This window comes from Stegodyphus dumicola, chromosome 7 (genome assembly GCF_044657685.1).
Source record: "Stegodyphus dumicola isolate Sdum_Otavi_A_Nest chromosome 7, ASM4465768v1".
NCBI classification, from domain to species: domain Eukaryota; kingdom Metazoa; phylum Arthropoda; class Arachnida; order Araneae; family Eresidae; genus Stegodyphus; species Stegodyphus dumicola.
In genome coordinates, this window is record NC_140774.1 from 108,959,210 (window position 1) to 108,980,071 (window position 20,862).

The following is a 20,862-nucleotide window of genomic DNA, read 5'->3' on the forward strand; positions in this document are numbered from 1 at the left end:
CAAAGATTTGTAGGTTCTTTATTTTTTACCACGATATTTTCGACGACGATGTTTTTAAACTGAGAAGATTTTGAACCGCTCTATTTTCGATGACGATATTTTGTGCCACGATGTTTTAGAAATGCGATGTTTTCTCTTTGCTTTCTTTTCTCCCACGATGTTTTGTAGCACGACATTTTCGTCTTGCGTTGTTTTCTCCGCGATGTTTTCGGCGGACACCGATCTATACTGAGAATCCTTTGAATCCTGTTGTTTCCTGAGACGATTTTACACTGTTTATAAGAATGATGAAATTTGGTGTGCAATGTCAGGGCTATCTTTTGCAAAGAGCAGTGTTTCAAAATTATGCCTATTAACAATCAGGTAGAAAATTCATTCTTCATTTACAGGCCAGGATTTGTTACACAAGACTTTCCTGAGATATTAAAATTTTACTGAAGATTGATTTAGTAATAATTTAGACCCATATAATGAGTTTAATCTGAAATATTTAAAAACTGAGTGAATAATTTAGTGAAAATATTATAACATATATTTTTGTTTTTAAATGTTTATCTTATTTAGTTGTTTACTGTTTTTAGATCCACTGTTTTAAGGACCTAAATTGTTTTTTCCAAGCTTGCCCTTGAGCAAGAGGTGGCAACGCTAGTCACGACAGTCTCATTTGGGGAACTTACTCGTAAACCGATTGATCCGTCAATCAAAGTTCAACTGTACTTCATTGTGTTTCATTTTGACCAGTGTTTAGTTGAAATATTTTTAATTACTTTTGAGATGATGACGATATATTTTTTTTTGAAATCATAAACCTTTGCATATGATGAAACCAAAATATATATGACCGAAAGTAAAAAAGAAACAGGATGCACGTACTTGCACATTCCTTCTATTTCAAGTTGAGTTGTGGGAAACATGTAACGAACTTCATTCAGCACTGGTTGCATCATTCCAGTACAATTGTGCAGCTTCCGATCGCAAGCCTCTTTACATTCTATAATCCTCAGATGACCTGAAAAATAAAACGTTTCCAGCTGATATAATTGACATAATAAAAATGTTAAACAAAGCTCAGAATTTTCTATTGAATATTTTTTTAAAGCAATAGTTTTGAAATAGTAGCGAATGAATGCGGAAATGTATTTTTTAATCTACTAATATAAACTAAAAAATAAAATACACAAAAAATTTAAGGTTTTGTGATTTTATTTTAAAAAAACTAAAAACTAAAAATAACGTTTTAGCTGTCATAATATCCTTTGTCGTATGTGGCTAAAACATTGCTTAGGTGCTAAAGATATGTCTTACAACTCAAAATTGTCAAAAAGAAGGAATTCTCATTTGTTTTCGAGCACTTGTATTTTCGAAACTTATTTGCATTAGTCTGTACTAAATATTGAAACACAAACTCAAAATCTTTTTTTCTAATATACTATTTTCACTCTATTTCAAGCCTCGTGTGTTACAAAATAAATGTTATCAAAATATTTCTTACAGTAAAATAATTTATTTAAGAAGTGTTTATCAATAATTCACATGACAATTCGGACACTCGAAAGTTTGTTGAGATATTTTTGTTAAGAAGTGGAGCTTGTCGAAATTCTTTATTTTAAACAAAAATACGTCACAAAATTATTTATCTGCATTTTCAACAAAATATATTAACATTTCCATATCTAAAGTGAACATGGCAAGACGCTAAAAACTAAAGACAAATCGTGCTAAAAATTTAACAATTCACAAAATCTAAAAATAGTAAAAGTGTTCAAAAAGCCCAACAAATCTTTCATGTAATACATCTAACTATCTTTGGTGTATTAAAAGGATGAAAATTGCTTAGAACTGTTAAAAATGTCCGAAAGTCTGAACCATATTCCAAACTAACGCGAAGGTATTAGTATTTGAATATATATGGGTCCGCTAGGCGAATTGCAAAGTCGAAAGAAAAATTGAATCTTTAAACTCTACAGTTAAGTACTCTGATATATAAGCAAGTCTATGTCTGAAAACTCTACTGTTAAGCACAAGGATGGAACAAAATTATTGAGAGATTTTAATGAAAATCTGAAAACATCTTGAAGAAAACTTGGAATGCAAAATACATTCATATTCTGTCAAAATAACGATCCTAAACATGCAGCCTTAAATGTTCGCTTGAGGTATACAACTGTCCTATTATACAACTGTCTCGAAGTTATCAAAATTGTTTCCTATTCTTTGCACTTAAATCCTATTGAACATGTATGGAATGAGTTGACGAGAAAGAATATGGAAACATGACATTTCTTCGAAAGCTCTACTAAAAGCAATTCCTGTGAAGGAACAGTATAAAATAGATATTTTTACATGAAAACAAATTATTGAATCGATGAAAAAGTGCATGAAAAGTGTAGTTTTTAGCTAAAGGATATCCAACGAAATATTGTATGTCCAGTTATTTTCATCTTTGTTTTCAATATAAACTGTTTCTACATAGTGTACTAATATTTATATGAGCTCAACTTTTACTGTGTAACTTTTTGAATAAACTATTTCTTTGTTCAAAACACTTTGAATAGTTGTATTCAAAACAAGCAAATTTTAAAAGGAATGATAGGATAATACATGTAGAATTAAAATAAAGATAAGACGCAAGAGAAACACGCCGACGTGGAAAATAAATCAGGCAAATCGACAACCTTGTATTCGGCGCAGATTTTGTAAAATCCCAATCGATTTCGAGGGCAAAACGGGTCCTCTTTCATGAAGGAGACCCGTTTCACCCTCAAAATCGATCAATTGATTTGCCCTTGACGAAGGGGGACCTGTTTTGCTCTCGAAATCGATTAGGATTTACAAAATCTACGTCGAAAACAAGGTTGTCGATTTGCCTATTTTATTAAAATAAAATAATTTCGCCAATATTTAGTAACTAATATTCGCCAATAAAACTATGTAATTTCTATATAACCACCTCTGTTTTCCCTTAAAATTCTGTTAATGTTCTAATTAATACATTTCGTATATGGTCATCCAGCATAACAACGGTGCTAAAAGATATTTCTTACTTTTTAGTACATTTAAATAAAATCATTTAATTAAAACATTATTTTTATTACTTTACTTTCCTGTGTATATAAGGCATAAAAGTAATAAGAAAAGGAAATACATTGTCTCTATGAAAATTGTTCATTCAATCAGCGTCGCTACTAAGTACAGGCGTTGATATCTTTCTTCTAAAATCTTCCGTTCCATCTGATATCGTTTAAATTTTGGTCTGATTTTAAATCCGATTTCGTCATCTCTTAAAATCATGCATTAATATTGAAAGGCTATAAAATGTTTTGATTTAAAAAATTCATCATTATAATATCCACAGCTAAAAATAGTCGTACGATTTTTGAAAAACCGCAATAATTGATTAGCGTGCTTTAGAAACACAGAAAAATCTTCATTTGGAGAATTTTTTCGATCTCTCTAATGAAGATCGAAACTCGATGAATAGTTTGGGTGTTAAAATAGGATATATGAGAAAAGCTATATAAATAAAAAATAAATCGAAATAAAATTTTGAAATATTCACATTATAACTTTGTATGTCAAATTCTGAAATATTTACATTTCAAATTTGTATGTAAAAACATTTTACGAAAATTGCGTGGGTAGAAGGGAGTCAAAAAGTAATTGCAAATTTGGATCCAAACAAACGAGAGCCAAGTTAAAAGAAAAACTGGGTAAAATTAACTTAAATCAGCTCAAAATCGTTTCCATTTTATAGCCAAAAATTCACATTTGAGGTCTAAAAGATAATTCTTATTGCCTCACGTTCTTACAATGCAAAAAATATAGTTTTTTAAGTATGTTCCATGAATCTAAAAGTTTGGAAAGTTATATTCTGAGAAATCTTCATAAAAATCTTCAAATAAAGTAACTAATTTATGTTAAGAAAGCAAGTCACAGTGTCTAAATATGGCGGGTTGTTTACGTAATTGTTGATTTCACATCACAGGGAGAAGTAATTTGTCAATTGATCATTTAACCTTGAAGAAAACTCCTATTAGTTTTATATCAAATATAGTAATTAGAACATGAATAGGAAATTTCGACTAACTAAAAACCAGAAGTACACGTCAAACAGTCTTTTAGCCTTGACATAACTTAGTGGTTAGTTTTGCTTCAAGTATAGTAGTTAAAGCAATTAGGAAACTTCGCATCATAAAACTCTTCTAAAGCTTCTTTTCGTTTCACAAGTGTAAATTTTCTTAGATTTCGTGAACGTTCGTTGTTCATGTAATGTATGCAGTAGGATTTTCTAAAGCACATTCAATCAATATTGTTGATAAAAATTTCATTATAATGAGCTACAATTAACTAAAAACTAAACGTTCCTCTAGTCTTTCATCTTCCGAAACTCTCGAATCTTTCAAATGATAATAATAAGAAAAATAGGAAAGAAAATTACTTCGTTTTTAATTAAAGCAAAATTTGAAACCTGTATTTGATAAAAAGCAGATTTAAAAAGTTTCTAAAAGTATTTACTAATTATACTTGTAATATATTTATTAATACAGCCTATATTTATTAATAAGATCCAAATTAAATTTAGTAATGAAGTAAATAACTAAAAGTCTTGAAATCTGAGGTTTATTTTTCTTAACAATTGGACAAAAAAAATATACGAAAAACTTCAAAATCCCATTAACACTTCAAAATTGACTCCAAAACACGCGAAGGATATCTGCTTAAGGAAAGGAATGCCTTCGTGACGAGATACATTTTTTTGACGAAAAATAATTATTTGAAGAAATGTTGCACTTAGAAAGCATGCACAATGTCCGAAAAATTAAGCAGTTTTCCTAAATTAAAACTGAAACTGGATGAAAAAGAGTGAGATTTTATACATAATTGGAACAATGATGTTATTTTTAAATCTGAAACAAAAATAATCTAAGTTTGCTTACTGGGAGCAATGGCAGCAATATGACGTATATTCGATAATAAACAGTGTGAAACCTTTCGTAGCATCCTCTCAAACAATCAACAGTATTTTTCAAAAATATATAAATAAATAGGCTTAGATTGTTTGAATAAGGCGAAGTAAGGATTAATTGTCAAAGGGGGAGGATGTTTCCCGGGAAAGTGGCTCGTATCTACGTGACACATGAGGAAAAGTACGAAAGATAGTTAGCCCATTCTTCAGAATTTGAGCTTGGGTCTAACTACCATGTTCAGTGACTGATCAGCAATTTCTGGCCAAAGTTTTATTTCATCATTAAATTTCAGAGTTGTAGAGCCGTGAATAATTAGTTCAACTGATGGACAACTGGAATCACGGCGCGAAACAGCAGTTATCTAGCCTGGCAAGTGCTGCTAGAAATATCCAGCACGTATTAGTAATAAGACATCTATGTTCAGAACTATTGAGATGATTTTAAAGTTACTGTCAGGAATTCTCGGCAAGGCATAGTGTACCGATTATTTGAAAATTGAGGCAGGTTTCATTAAATGACATGTTGATATAGTGTGGCGTTTAAGGCTACAAAAATGTGATACTGAGAATCCGACTAGCACTAAATTGAAAACATTATTTAAAGAACATTATCATTAAGACATCAATTAGTTCCAAAATTTCTTGCTGAAATGTTCGACGATTTTTTAGGTTAGGATTCTAAAGGTTTGAATGACCGAAAAATGCATGAATATTCGAAGAATGCGAATGTACCATCCTACTAAACACCAGAAGACTGCAGTACAAAAATTTAATATTTGCTTGTAATGGCTTATTATACAAGTTATTCATTGCCATATTCCCTATCAGGTTATTCCAGGACTTCATTCTTATATATGAAATGAAAATAATCACTTAGCTTGTGACTAATTAAAATGTACTTCGATAGAAAACTCATAATATGCCCTATGTGATAAATTTACTTCTGTGAAGCTGTATGTCTATGCGGAATATTTAAAGTTCCTTATTTTGGATAAGAATCGAGGCTTAAATTATTGGAGATAACGACTTCATCTTAAACTACGATAAGAAAGCCATTTCTTTATAAAACTTTCCTTCCCCATACTACTTCGAGAATTCAGTGATTTTATTTATATTTTTAACTTCACATTATAGAAACAATTGATCTCGATACTATCAGTCAGTCAGTGCTAGAAAAGCTTTCCTTCAACGTAAACTAAGAGTAATGTTTCCAGAGTTCTAGGAATTTAAGTATAAGTTTTTTATTTTGTTAATTTTCATCAATATTACAATGCAGTTTTTCGATACATTCCCCATTTAATTGAATTACGTTTATGCCGCAGAAAAACTAATTTTGTAATCTGTCCTCAAAGAATTTATTCTGAATTCCCTTAATTCACCTATTTGTGGCATGATCCAAGGTTTTGTAAAATGTGAGAAGAGAATAATCTATGCAGAGGTTGAACAATTTTAGAAATTTTCACCCCTCTTTCTCCAAAAGTAAAAAGATTGCTCTTCACATCTTCCATGGTTGCAAAAACAGTGCTGCAAAAACTCGCATGAATCAGTCAAACAACTTAATCTAACTAAACTACATGAGATAGCTACAAAAACATATCAAGACTTTATACGGTGATCATTATTTAAGCTAACCAATAATTTATAATTTCAATCTTTATTATAACTTCTCCTTTCTGTTTCCTCACCAGAATGCAAACCAGTTAGCCAGTATTCAAGTTGAGGTTTTTGAATTATAAAACAGAGCGTTTTTCTGCCTTTCCAGGGGACGTTAGGTTAGTTCCTGCCAGCTCTGATTAAGTTTGTAATTATGCGGCTTTAGGTTATTGTTACCGAAATTTGAGTTTAATACTCCGGTTAAAACTTCTGAGCTAATTTTGATTAAAGTTTAATTCTGTAGTCTTTGATTACTATTCTGCGTTTTAAATAGATTTTGACTATTACTTTAGCTGTACCACCACGAGTTGTAGCGACTTTATGAGCAAAAGACAATTAATTTTGCTCAAAGCTGATGGCCTAAAGCGTTTCCTGTAAATCCTAAGAACTGAACTAGAGCTTAATTTCTAGAACTTTGGAAACACTCCTATATACTTGCTGTATAAATAAGGTAATCGGATACGCGCCTGCTCATTTTGAAGTTGCATTCTTTATGCACTTTAGTGCTGTTTCAGACTACCTTACTATTCTTAATCTGATGGAATTGGTGACTTTTCTGTTCTCCTGGTTTATTTCATTAATCGCTGATTGTCTCTTGATACCACTGAGTTTCCTTTAAACTATAGACAGCTCAAGGGACATAGTGCTCAAAATGAGAGTGTTGTCCAAACACAGCTGGTGTATGCTTTTCTCCTCAGCTGCTATAAGTTTTATTTCTCTGACTCTTTATAAATTAAACGACATGAATTGCTAATTAGAATATAATTGTACTCGTCCAAGGATCAGATTTGCATCTTAAAGACCAAATGTGGTCTTTCAAATGTAAGATTCCGTATTTTCAGTTTCCTCTTTTATGCAGTATTTCACATTGGTTTGGTTTGGTTTATTTGATTATGGCAAAGAACGTAATTATGACAAAGCACTTGTCAGTTATCTGCCCTCCACAAAGAGTTTCTTGAAGCAGATAGTTTTCTATACATAAGTTCTAGCGAAATTTAAACAGAAAGCATTTAAATTTAAGCACATAAATAGCCTTACCGTCTAGAAAACATTTCTTCATAACTCCATGGATCGCTTTTTTTGGTAATAATTACCTGCATGATCATCATGATACATCTTTGAAGTGATGGATTTAAAGGTTTGGTTCCTGAAAATTCCATGTCACTTGCGCGAAACGTGCAGTAATTGATCTGCTATTGCAGAGCATTATCATAGTCTATATAGAAGGAGTCACATCGCAAGCAAAGCAGAATTTATGTTGTCCTGGAAATTAATTTAAAACAACTTTTGATCATTCAACGCGATGCCGCATTTTGAGCAAAGATGCTTGAGATCATTTAATTGGAAACAGATCTCTGTCATGCCACAACCAAAATATTTGCCACATTTCTTTCCCTCGACTGTTCTCTTTTACTAAGATAGCGCTTAAATCAATGCTTATAGAGAACTCAAGTTATCGAAACTTAGGCGACGGCCGCGTGTGATAGATATCAAAAGGCACATACTAACAATTTTGCAAGAATATGAGAGGTGTTAGAGCAAATGTTGCATGTTCCATATTTATTTGTGGATTAGGCAATTGGTTTTCATGTTTCGTTAATACTCTATTTAATTTTATCTTTATTTTGATATTTACATAAGCTTTATAAGTATTTTCTGAAGACATTTATTTTAAACACAAAACTATTATAAACATAATTAGGTTCAGCTCCTTAATTGCTGGGGCTTAAATGGTAACGCTCTATTCAGGAGTAATTAACTTGGAGGCTACTGTTATTTAGAGCACATCTAAAAAAATAAATATTTTTAATATAACGGGGGAATTTTCTTTTACACCTACAATATTTTGTTTAATTACTTTTAATACCGTAGGCGACGCTATGTGATCGCGGGTAATGTTATGATTCGGATAATGTTGTCGAACTACCCAAGTCCCGTCCGTTTGTGTACAAACACATGGAAAATACACGGCTGATTTCAGTCAATGTAGATTTTGAATAACTTTATCGATTTTGAAGGTGCTGAGACGCAGATCTGTCTTCTTTAGAATCAAAACAATTTCTGCATATTTTCCCTTCTTTAAAAAAAATCTTGCATTGACATATTCTGTTTTAATTTGATTAAGTTGACCATGAAAATGAAATTTTTTTTTCCAAAAGTTAAAGAATATGCATTGGACTAACGAGCTTATCGGAATTTGCCAGTATTTCTGAAACAAATTTAAGCAAATAGCTTGACAAACTTTATGAAAATGACTATGTCGATATCTTTGAACATACTACAAAGGATGAGATGAGGATACCTTCCGATTATTAAGATTACAGGTACAGAATCAGTCAAATATTCACCCAAAACATTATGAACAATTCATAAGTGAACTTTTGCGTAACACTTGCAGACATTCCGTTCGTAATGACTTTCTTTCTAAGTAAAACGTTAGACGGAAAGAAATAAAAATAAAAATTAAAGGTTTATAAAGCTCTGAGGAAGGAATTTAATGTAATCCTATTTCTACTATTTCTTCAAGTGGTACAATAGCTTAACGTTGGCTTCATGTTTTAAGTTCGTGTTAATTCTTCACTGCCAGCTTTTCCATTACGATTATCAACAGACAATAAAAAATGATTACGAACACTCTATGTATGTGCGGCTTTTGAAGCTCTTGAAATAAAACGGGTTTGTATTTTCTAGAGTTCTTATGCAAAACAATAAATTGAGTTTGTACTTTTTGTAATTCTTATGCAAAGCATGAAAATAGAATTTTTTTCAACTTTTATTTTTAGCTTGTTCTAACTCTACTCTTATGCTCTTGCCTAAATATATAGCTTAAATATTTAAATTTCTTTGAGATCATGTGACTTAACCTAAAGTTGTAAATTGCTTTGGGTTTGGTTTCTAGTTGTGCTTAGAAAGAATGAAAACATGTCTTCGCTGATGCGATTACAAACATTTATTCTGCGCAGAAGTAGTAGACTTGTATATACAGTGACGTAGCTAGAGTTCCCAGCGTCCGGGGACAATTGAAGAATTTGCGCCCCTTCCCGTGTGCCAAGAATGGAAAACATTTCATTAAAAAATTTCGTTGCATCAATCTGGCGCCCCTTGGATGCTGCCCCGGGACAGATGTCCTCCCTTGCCCCACTCTAGTTGCGCCACTGTGTACATAACATTTCAAGATTTCATTTAAAGATTCACAACATAATATTCAGTACATTCATCAAATACATGTTGTAAATTTTAATATCTACATCTATATACCCGATAAAAGTCTGTAAGTGAAAATCTGCTTTCTTGATTAATTTTCTGTGAAGGATAACTTCTTAGATGAAAGCCACAAATACTTAATTAAAGCGATGTTTTATCTATCATAATATTCATGGTCGTATGTGGTAAGAAATAAAATAGTGGGACACTCATATAAGAGCTATATGGGGACATTAACAATATTTTAAGTAGCAACAGAAGTGATAATATAGATATGACATATATACAAATGATTGCATTCAATACACTTAAATTTTTATTTACAATTTACCCTTAAAATTCGCTATTATTTCTTAGCTAAATTATTTTTTTAGTCTTACATGAAAAATAATATTATATTTGTTAAAAATTGTATTTTACTGTATGGTACATTCATCTTAAATCCTTAAAAGACCTTTTTATATTCCTTATTTCATGTTTTTAGAATACTGAAGAAGGGAAAATGATTGTTTTTTCTAGGCCTTTTAAGAAAATTAATTCTTCTAATCAATATGGCAACAAAGCGTGTGATGTTCTCTTTCTTTCAAGGTTTTCCGGGGTCTTAAGGTAACATTCAATTAATTTAAATTTCTGTCTTAATTTGAAACTCCGGTCTTATTAATACTTAAAATTGATGTCATACTATTGATAATGAAAGCTTAAATATTTCGACTTAAAAATCCGTACTCGTAAGTAACCACTTGAAACTCCGCACAAATTTTCAAGAAAATCGATTTGGTGCAAGGGAATCAAGAACTAATTTCAAGTTTTTATTCCAATAAACGAAGAAGGAATCCAGATTAAATAAAAGCATGTAAAATACGATAAATCAATTATTAAGAATTTTTCTTGAGCAGATAAGAATTCATGGAATATACAATTTTCAAAAATTAATTAAAACCTTTTTACTTACCTAACGCGATGAGCACTAGCACTGCTGTTGAAGTTTTTAAAAATAAAGACAGCATTTTAATTAATCTTCTACACTAGATTGCAGAAATTTTATGCTTTCAAGTCTAATGTTAAATTCCAGTGGCAACACAACTTAGGAGATCATCTTTATAACTTACAATATTTTAAAAAAATTCTTGACATATTTCACTGCTGAAGATCACCACTATATTTTTAAAAGTAAATTAAAACTGTGCATCAAACTACTTTTCGAAGTTGTTCCGGTTAACTAAGGACTTCGATGCATACCCTAATGTAGGAACAGCGAATGTGTTTCAAGGTCAGAATTTACTAAGCAAAGAGGTAAAAGCTATTATGCGATTTGAGCAAATCGCTGACGTTATCAATAAAGCTGTAAACAAGTAAATAACTGGAAAATGTCTGAAACATCTGCCATCGCAGAAGCGTGTAGTTTGCAAAATACTTCAGGCGGGGTCAAACGTGCTATTCTTCTGGTAGCACCAAATTCTCTGGCTCGATGACCAACAGAGCGCAGTTCCAGGACGTCCGCCATATTGTGATGATGGCATTTTTTGCCCCGAAATATTTCTATTCCTATAAAGGCGGTGACATCCAATAGTCCGTCATGTTAGATAGTGAATGGACTGCGTGTATAGAGCGGGAGGCGGATTCATTGCTGAAGCATAAGAACAATCACAACTTTAAATGTACCGTTTGTTGAATCACTCTCCGGGGCCATGGAACTTGGAAGTCTACCAACAGATTTCAGTGTATTTATTATTTATTTAATTCAGTTACTAAATGAAATTCGAATAGCTGTTGTCATCCGGTTCTCACGTTGTCGAGATTATAAAAAGAAGAAATGAAATATGACATGGGCATCATTTAGTAAAGAAAGTTCAACAGCGTAACCAGCATGTTAGAATTTCAAATAGCATTTTACTGTTGACCTGTCATAGAATTATTTTTTGAGGCGAAATTTTATATTTGGCTAACTATTAATGTTTATCATTGCGCTTAATTCATGAAGTTTAAACGATGTTAACGTGAAACAGAATAAATTTTAAGAAGTATTCTTACCATCTTAGGTTTAGTAAATCATTTAACTGGGATTTATTTTTATGGTCTTCAGATTTAAATATATAGATTATTCATCAGGGCATTGAATCTGTTACGGACAACGTTTGCCTTCATTTGATGTCTGTAATTTCATTTCCGTTTATTTGCTACATTTATATGATTTATCTGATACTATGAATTCCTTTATTATCTACAATTTTAAACAGTTAAAAGTAAAGAACCTTACACAATTAGGAGGGTAACTACTACTTAAGTACTACTACTACTTATTTTGGAAGTTACTAAATAGGTGTTTGTTAGCAAAAAATTTTACAATGATTTATTTATCCTCGGAAATAGCAAAATCTCTTGAAAAGCAATTTCATTTCATTTAGTTTGGAACTATTTGGCTTCTATTTCTGCTTTCAGCATAACGTATTGTAAATAAATTTCAATATATTGAAAAGCTAAAATTGTATTCATTGAGAAAAAATTTAACGACTTCCTTGTATAAATTGCACGTAACAAAACAAAAAGCAAACGAACCAAAACGAAACAAAACAAAAAAAAAAAAAAAAAAACAGAAAACTTTCTTTGTCTTATAAATCACTAAATGAAATGAAAAACTTAAATTGAAGGCTCTTTCTAGAACTGAAATCTTATCAGCATTTAATATTTTAAACTGCATTTCTGTCAGTCTATTGCAAAAGAGGAAAAAGGCAGTCGATCTTAAAGACAATAAACTGATAACATAGTAAACAGAAATTGGGAAATCAGAAATGTCCCAATTAACAATAATAACAGTAATAATAATATGGTAATGATAAAACTAAAGAAATAATACTTAAGTAATGTTAGAATTGCATAATGTCCTAATAAAAGAATGTCATTTATTTTATTTTTTAAAATATGAAAATATTTTTAATGACATCGAAAATTTATGATATTTTTATGAAAATAGAGGGAAAGAAGGAATAATTTATTAATACAATATAAAGCTTTCAGAAGTTTTATACTATTAAATTTTACCAAAGTATTTAACTTTGAATTTTACTTTAATTGACAAACTTATTTTCCTAAATTAAAGACTGTTTCAATTTATTGCACCTACCAAAAAAAACCAAAAATCTATGTCTTATATATTAAAAAATGAAAAATAAAAACTTTTTAAAACATTAATATTTTGTAACATAAACATAACCTATTTTATAAACGTTAATAGCATTTTCATCAATAATCTAAAATCTATAAAATTATTTAAAATTTGCTGTTATTAATAAAGCACATTTATTGACATTAAGCAAATAAATTGCTAAATTTATAAACTATTAATATAAAAAATAAATGTTTCTTTAAAATGATAATAAGCGAAACAATCTAAATTTTTCTTTTTCAACGAAATTCAAAGCTAATATGATGATGTTATACACTTTTCTCGGGCATCGCGTGACAAAACATATTTTGAGCCTTTGGTAGATCCAAAATTCTAGTTAAAAAATTTGATGTGGACACTACATGATTTCCTTGTACGCCGTATTAAATTATACACACTTTTTGCTGCATTTCATTTAAACTTATTTCCTCGAGTTTAATTGGAGATATAATTCGCATTCAATTAATTCAGTTCTCACTTCGCGGCAAGGCAAAAATACATAAAAACTCAAAACATCTTAATTAAAAATTCGAAAATATCGAAAAACATAAAACACTATATACAGTTAAAACAATTAAAAAACAATTTTTACAGTTAAAATGAATTGCAAAAACAAGCAATTCAGACAGCGGAAAGAAGGCAGATTTTTCAATTCAGAAAACTGAAAATTTACTTTTGGTCCTACTCGGCAAAAAGACACTGAAGATGCAGAAATTGACTTTATTTACTACTTTGCACAGTTTCAAATGTAAACAAATATGGCTGTTCCCTTAGGGTTAGCCGCACTTAAACAACTTTCAAACTGCTGATAAATCTGCAACTATTGCATGCAGATTAATTAAAGACATAAAAACCTTAAACGGAACACAAGAACAATATAATTTAATGATCTTTAAAGTAAAATATGCACAGTTTACCAACATCTAAGGATACAAAACCTGAGCTCACCAAGCCGAGTAACAGAGCGGGTATATATTATATGTAAAATATAAAAAATACGATGCCTTTGCTCTAAGCGAACAGTCAACCTCTAATTAACTTTCCGCATTCCCTAGATCAGTACTTTCGAGAACTTTTGGCATGTTATGTAACCGCTGGTATAAATACAGAGTACGCGCCATTTTTCGTCAGACTGCTTCCTACTATTGCTGCGACAAGACTCTGCGCTGTTTTGTCCATCTTTCTTACCTTAGTTAGAATATTTATGATGTCAAAAGCCTAGATTTCGTCTTATTTAACTTAAAACACTATTTGATATGTAATTTGGAGAATTCATCTAAAAGAAAAATGATCTGCCATTTGAATTGAATAAAGATATGCAATTAAAAGCAAAATCCTCCTGTGTCATCATTTTGTCACTCAGCCAAACAACGCCCGGACTCTGATACCAAGCTTCGTTATTCCTATGCCTATCTGCATAATCATAAGATATATATATATATATATGTATATATATATATATATATAGAGAGAGAGAGAGAGATGTATTTTTGGTGTGCCCGATTATAACCAAAAAATGAGGTGCACAACTACATGTTATAACTGTCCTATATACGAAATTTCAACGTTCTGAGGCTACTCGCTTTAGAGTTATGCCTGATACATACATACGTACGTACGTACGGAGGAAAAAAACTCTTCTTAATCCATTTTACAATTCGTTTTAGGAAAAAGAGTTCTTTATTCTGTATTCGGGCACGTCGTGGAGGTTAAACCTCCACTATTACCCTCCAGCAGAGCCGCGCACCTCCTGGATACGTCACCAGGCAGCACCGGTCGTCAATTGCTCCTGCCAGTCGCTCGGGCGAGCCCGTCGCAGCGGGACATTACCCAGCGACCCCGGGGGAAATCCCCACGGGTTACTAGCACCACGCCGCGCTAGGACGTGCCAGACTCCGAGGCCGGCCAATAAGTGACCTTTCCCAGAGCCTTCAGAACCACCAAGCTCATAAATTTTATACCCCCGTGGCCGAGACTGCCTAGGTACAGATCCTAGCCAGTAGCTTCGCAGAGTTCTCTACGTCGACCCCCGGGGGGGACCTCTGTACTGGCCCAGGGTGCAAAACCACTACACCACGAAGACACGCTAGGAAAGCGGGAGAAATACCTTATAAGGTCAAACATCAAAATTTGACTTAACAGGTTTTCCTTTGATAACTCAAAGCCTTTGATAAGTCATTCAAATTAGTTTTGAAGCTAATGTTGGATTTGATTGTACTCTGAAAATCAGTGACAGTTCACCTGAATTGTTTCCTTCTGGTGTTATCGTAAAATACTCTAAAGGTAGAAATGTTTTCATATCATTACCTTGCTCTCTGCGTTTTTTGGTACAAAAATATTGTTGCAGTCATTGTTGGCCCACTAGCAATACTGAACTCGCACACATTTCAGTAAGCTATGACTCTTACCCCCTTCCATGTAGAACTGGTTCAGAAACTCAACATAGATGCATTTTCACTCATGCGTATAACATACTAAATATTACCATAATCTGAAGGTTTATCTTATTTGATTCATTCTGAAACTGGAATCACTGGTCAACGACTAACCATTTAAGAGGTACTTAGTCTTACAATATTTTTAAACTTTTATGATCAGAATGATAAAATTTCTGTCATTGAAAAAGGAAAGAACTAGTCATCAACAACTTGAAAATAAAGAGGATGAATTTTTAATAACTTATCCTCAGTTAATCGCTTAGCTTAACGAAGAATGTTTCAACCGAAAAAAAAAAAAAAAAAAAAAAAAAAAAAAAAAATATCCCTTCTGTTCTTTTCGATGACGGCTGGAGACCTCAGTTGTACTGCAGTAAATATTCCTTGATTTAGAATGAAATATTATCATATCATTCAATTCTTTTTTTTCTTGGTAGCAGGACATTACTCTCTACGGCTCTGTTCAACTAGAATACATCATGGCTAACTGGAGCTATGGAAAATAAATATGATTTGACAGACTATTGAAGCAGCCCATACTTTTCTAGCTAGCATTGTGTTTCATTGCGCGATAACTAGCTGTGGGTTTCCTGTAATATTTATTAAATTTTTACTGGTATTAACAAAAAGATCTCTAAATGTAAAAACATTTTCGAAGCAGTAACTTGCTGTCTGTGTTCTTGAGGCAAGGATGTTGTTGCTATCAATGCTGATCTATAAGGAATGCTGTACTTCAGTAAACTTTGTAAATATTGAAAGACACAGACTTTAATCCTAACTATTGTTATCTCCATTTCCCTAAATAAGGAAAAAAATATATTTCTTCTCCGATGTCGTTTTCACATTGCTTTCAACGTCAATTTTTTTTTAAAAGTGGAACTAAGTGATCAATGAGATCTAATTATGACAGTAAGCGCGAAACTGGCGTAGCAAAAAAAAAAAAAAAAAAAAAAAAAAAAAAAAAAAATTCCGTATCAGAAATGGTGAAGGGTAATTACGATTATTACGATCAGATTATATTGACTTGATTAGCAAGTGTTTATTATTTGATATACTGAGTTAAATGTATACTAAATTTTTCATATTAAAATTCCTTGATATCTAGATGGAATTTAATGGGAAAGATGTCTTTGAATATTAGAGGCTTTGAATCATAACAAAAAATTACGGAAGAATGTGAAATCTGATACTTGGGCCGAGAGAATGAAAAACCACTAATTCAAATGCGACAGTAATGAGAAATGTGCAAGAACTGATTGTGTTATTTACTCTTGAAACACTATATAACAGCAATGCAGTAAAACTACATTTATGATATTCTGTATTTGTCAAAATGACACCGATTTCTTATTTTTGCCTTTTTTTATTCATGAGAGCTCATAAAGATGTTTTTTAAATTTTGCTAATATTTCCATAGCAAGGTTTGAGAATTGATAATGATGAAGAACTCAGGTTATTTTGATTTTTCACGGCAGTTTCCAGTTTTACTTCATGGGATACTAGATATATACATTGCTTTACTAAAATAATTGTAATTATATTGATGGATTAATATGTAAGTTAATGTTTAAGGTTTAATAATCCTTTAGACTTAGTAGATTTACGTGATCGTACTTAGATATTATCGATTTTTTCAACTATCATAAGTAGAGTAATTCGAATGCGGCATTTAAATTATTTATTACTTTGGGAAAAGCTTTCGAAGCATTAAGGTTTTAAGCGACATCTAAGCCTTTGGCATCATTATACAGCCAATTTTAAGTAACCTGGGACAAAAATTTTATTAATTTCGAAGTACGTTAGACTATGTCATCAGGAAGTTAAAAAATGTTCTTGTAAATGTTGTAAAAGGGTAGGCAATCAGTGCATTCTGCATTGATCTTCATGCCATCACAGTAGAAACAAGCACAAAACTTTCTTGAATTCATTTTATTAGAATGGTAACAGTACGTCAAATGTGGTAATGAGAATATAAAAGAATATATGTGGTAATGAGAATATAAAAGAATGTATGAAAGATCCATGTACAGAAGTGGGTTAAGATAACTGAAAGGAGCATTATATTTATGTTTTAATTTGAAGTTTTTCAGTGTTGTTATTTCCTTCAAAAATAGAAGATAGATACAAGAATGTACATTAGAAAACAGTTTCAGAGGAAACTGATATAACTTACATAAAGAAGTATTAAAAACTTAAAGGTATGCGTTATTTAATATTTATCGCTTCTCTCACAGTGTTACGTAGCAGTTTTCATTATACCCTTTTCTTATACCCATTCTTCCATTTAATAAACTAAAAAAAAAAAAAATAAAATGGGAGTTAAGAATGCTGAGTTCTTTATTGCAACGTTGGATTGACAATAGGATATGTGTGGAAAAAGGACATAAAGACGACGCCAAGTATCCAAGGTCACTCTTGAGTAATTATTTGATTGACCTCAATAACGAATTCTGAAGTGTTGCAGTCTTCTGAAAATTATGTTTTTATACAGAGAATGAAAACAGCATGTCTAAGTACCTAATAACAAAAAATGTTAAAACTGTGATTGCAGTGCTAACATTAGCTTAAGAGTTCTTTATTTGCCAGTCATTACGTGTTAGCTACAAAGTGGAAGAGGCTTTTATTTCCTTATTATATTGAAAACTTAGAAAAAAGAGCTGACATATTTCGAATTAAGTGTTCCTGTTTCAAGTCAACTTATTTACTTAGTTTAATTATTTTCATGCTATGTGACAAAAATTTGCATAATGCGTAGTTCTTCATCAGGCTTTAAAAAAGTCACTGGACATCACAGTTTTCAACTCTTTCAGATCTAATAATACTGTTCATTGACTAATAAATGAATCAGCATCATGGATGAAAGATAGAAATATTATTTAGAAATATTATAGAAATATTATTTAAAAACCTTCAGAACATTTATTAGTAACAATTAATTTCAAACATTTCTCTTTATAAATTTCAGTTTTTCAAGATATCATGCATTAGATCTATTTGACTATCTATCATACGTTAGTTCTATCTTTACCATAGCTCCTAATTCCAATGTCAGAAACTTTCGGAGCTGGCAAGATCTAAAAATTTGAATGCTTTCATTTAATTCATGATCTTCATGAGCATCGGGTGCTTTGCTACAAAATATCCACTAAATGCAGTTTTCTGTTATTAAATATATTTTTTATTTTTACAGATATAGTTTCTTTTTTCTGTTTAAATGTATATTTTCTGTTTTTAAAGGTAGTTTTCTCTTCAACACATATATATACTATACTCCTAATTTCTTTTTCTGACTATTTGTGGATCACTATGCAATTATCCAATTCCAAAAACTCACCTGACAAACATTTCATATTGTAAGAAATACTTGTTGATACTTCTAACTTTTCAGTGGTTATTTTGCTATTATTAGCATACTTTTCAGACTTTATGTAATAAAGAAATCTACGTTTTAAATATAATGTATCACAACAGGGAATGTTTCTTTTTTTAGTCCAAAGGGATTTGAATCCCGAAGGACTATTAGTTTCGTTTTGGCATTTTGCGTCGGACTCATAAATGTCGGTTCACTTTTCAAACTGTTGCCACAAAATGTTAGAGTCCTGCATTATATTTGAAGAAATTAAATAATGAAAAATCTACATAAATGTATGTATATTTCTCGTATTGTGATAAAACAACGGTACATAGAGTCATCGAATTTTGAATAACGTAATCCTCCAACGAATATGAGCATGTGGAAGACCAAATTTGAAATTTGAAATTTGTTTTATGATCGATTTCCTATTTTTTAAAACTTTGACGAATTTTTGATTAACAAACTCAAAGATTTCAAAGCGAGCAATGGCAACGTTGTGCATAAAAAACATTTTTATCTCCAGCGCGTGAGTCTCTGTATCGGAAATTCTAAAGATATGCTCGTTTTAAAACTATTTTGCGATATTGCTGTTGCACTGGATCTTATGGTTTAAGTGCGAGGAACATGATATTTAATAAAGAAAGGTAACACACAAAATGTTAAAAAACGCCCCTTTGGACGTAATTTAAAATCTGAAACATTTCAGATTTTTTTTTTTTTTTTTGACTATATAAACCTTTTGTGCAATTTGGGAGTTATATTACTATTTAGACATCAGTAAACAGTACTCGTTAATTTTTGGAATTATAGCTGGATAGTGATTACCATTTGTTCCGGGTGCAGTAAGAAATAAAGCAACACGGGTGTGTTCGAATTTGCTACTGCTTCTTCATTATCAGCAGTGCATCAGCAGTGCAATAAGTGCGTGTTTTTTGTAACATGTCTGCTTTACAAGAAATTTGTAATTCTGCAAACGAAATGCTGTTATAAAAAATCATTTGCGGCCATGGCTGGGTATAAATAGGTACCACTTTTAGCAATAACAAAAGTAGCCTTTATATATGTTGCATTATTTTAGATTAAATTCTTTCTATAGTGATTCTGTTTTCCAGAAAAATATGTTAAGTACCACTTCCGGTTCATCATATGTAGATAAAATCTAATGTGGCGTTTTCAATAATGACTGCGGAGTTAGTTTGATATACATTTTTTCACAGTTCACTGTATAGTTGCATTTTCTCAGTTCACTCAGTTCACGCATACACAAGTTTTAAACATCAAATATGAGAAGTTTTGGATTATATCTTAATATATTTTTTCAGGAAAATCTGTTTAGGGCTTCATGAAAAATATAACTTTATTTTATCAATTATAGCCCAAATCTCATATATTGTTCCCATTGATATAAAAGTCTTAAATAATAAAACTGAAAATTTTTTATTCTATTTCAATACAGTTTTTCATTAAAAACTGCTATAAGTAAAGTACCACTTCCGGTTGTTCAATAAAATCTGCTATGGGCTTCAAGTAAAGTACCACGTTCAGTTTTCCAGTTTTAACCTAAAATTTAATAAATCATGTATATGAATGTAGAAAGCTTGAATATGAGAAATGTATTTGTTTTGGAAGTTTTATGTTAGAGTAATCGTGGCCGAAAAAATCACATAGACAGTCAACCATCACTGCAAAAATAGTAAAAACCCTATTGTGGAGACCCTAATCATTGCTTATTTACTAAAAGTCCAACACCGAATTTTCGGACCGAAAACTATGTGTACGGCAGGGTTCGGCGACCTTGTAGCTGTGGTGTGCCAAATAAGTCTGTCAGTATGATTCAGGATGCCGCGCAGTAGGAAATACGTATTTCAAAACAATTCGATTACTGCGGCAATACATGCAGAATTATGGAACAGAGGAAAACATTCAGACTTGAGTTTTATTATATATTAATTATGCGTCATTTAAAGATATTTATTAACACAAAAATGAAGAACATAAAATATAACTATTCATTCAACATAAATAAATAGTTAAAATTGTACATATATTATGTATCTTTTAATCTTATTTATAAAAATAAAAAACA

At 31.2% G+C, this 20,862-nt stretch overlaps 1 protein-coding gene across 2 annotated transcripts in view; it reads right to left on the reverse strand.

The window, feature by feature from the left end:
* Window positions 1-20,862, reverse strand: part of LOC118184834 (uncharacterized) — an 82,398-nt gene that overhangs the window by 45,367 nt on the left and 16,169 nt on the right. The window contains exons 1-2 of one of the 2 annotated variants that reach the window (XM_035354564.2): window positions 10,776-11,325; window positions 874-1,009 (exon numbers count right to left, since the gene is read on the reverse strand). In XM_035354564.2, the coding sequence (XP_035210455.1) occupies window positions 874-1,009; window positions 10,776-10,830 (191 nt within the window). In that variant the 5' untranslated portion in view covers window positions 10,831-11,325. Of the gene's footprint in view, window positions 1-873; window positions 1,010-10,775; window positions 11,326-20,862 lie in introns of those variants that run through there. The other variant, XM_035354565.2, reaches the window with a different exon arrangement.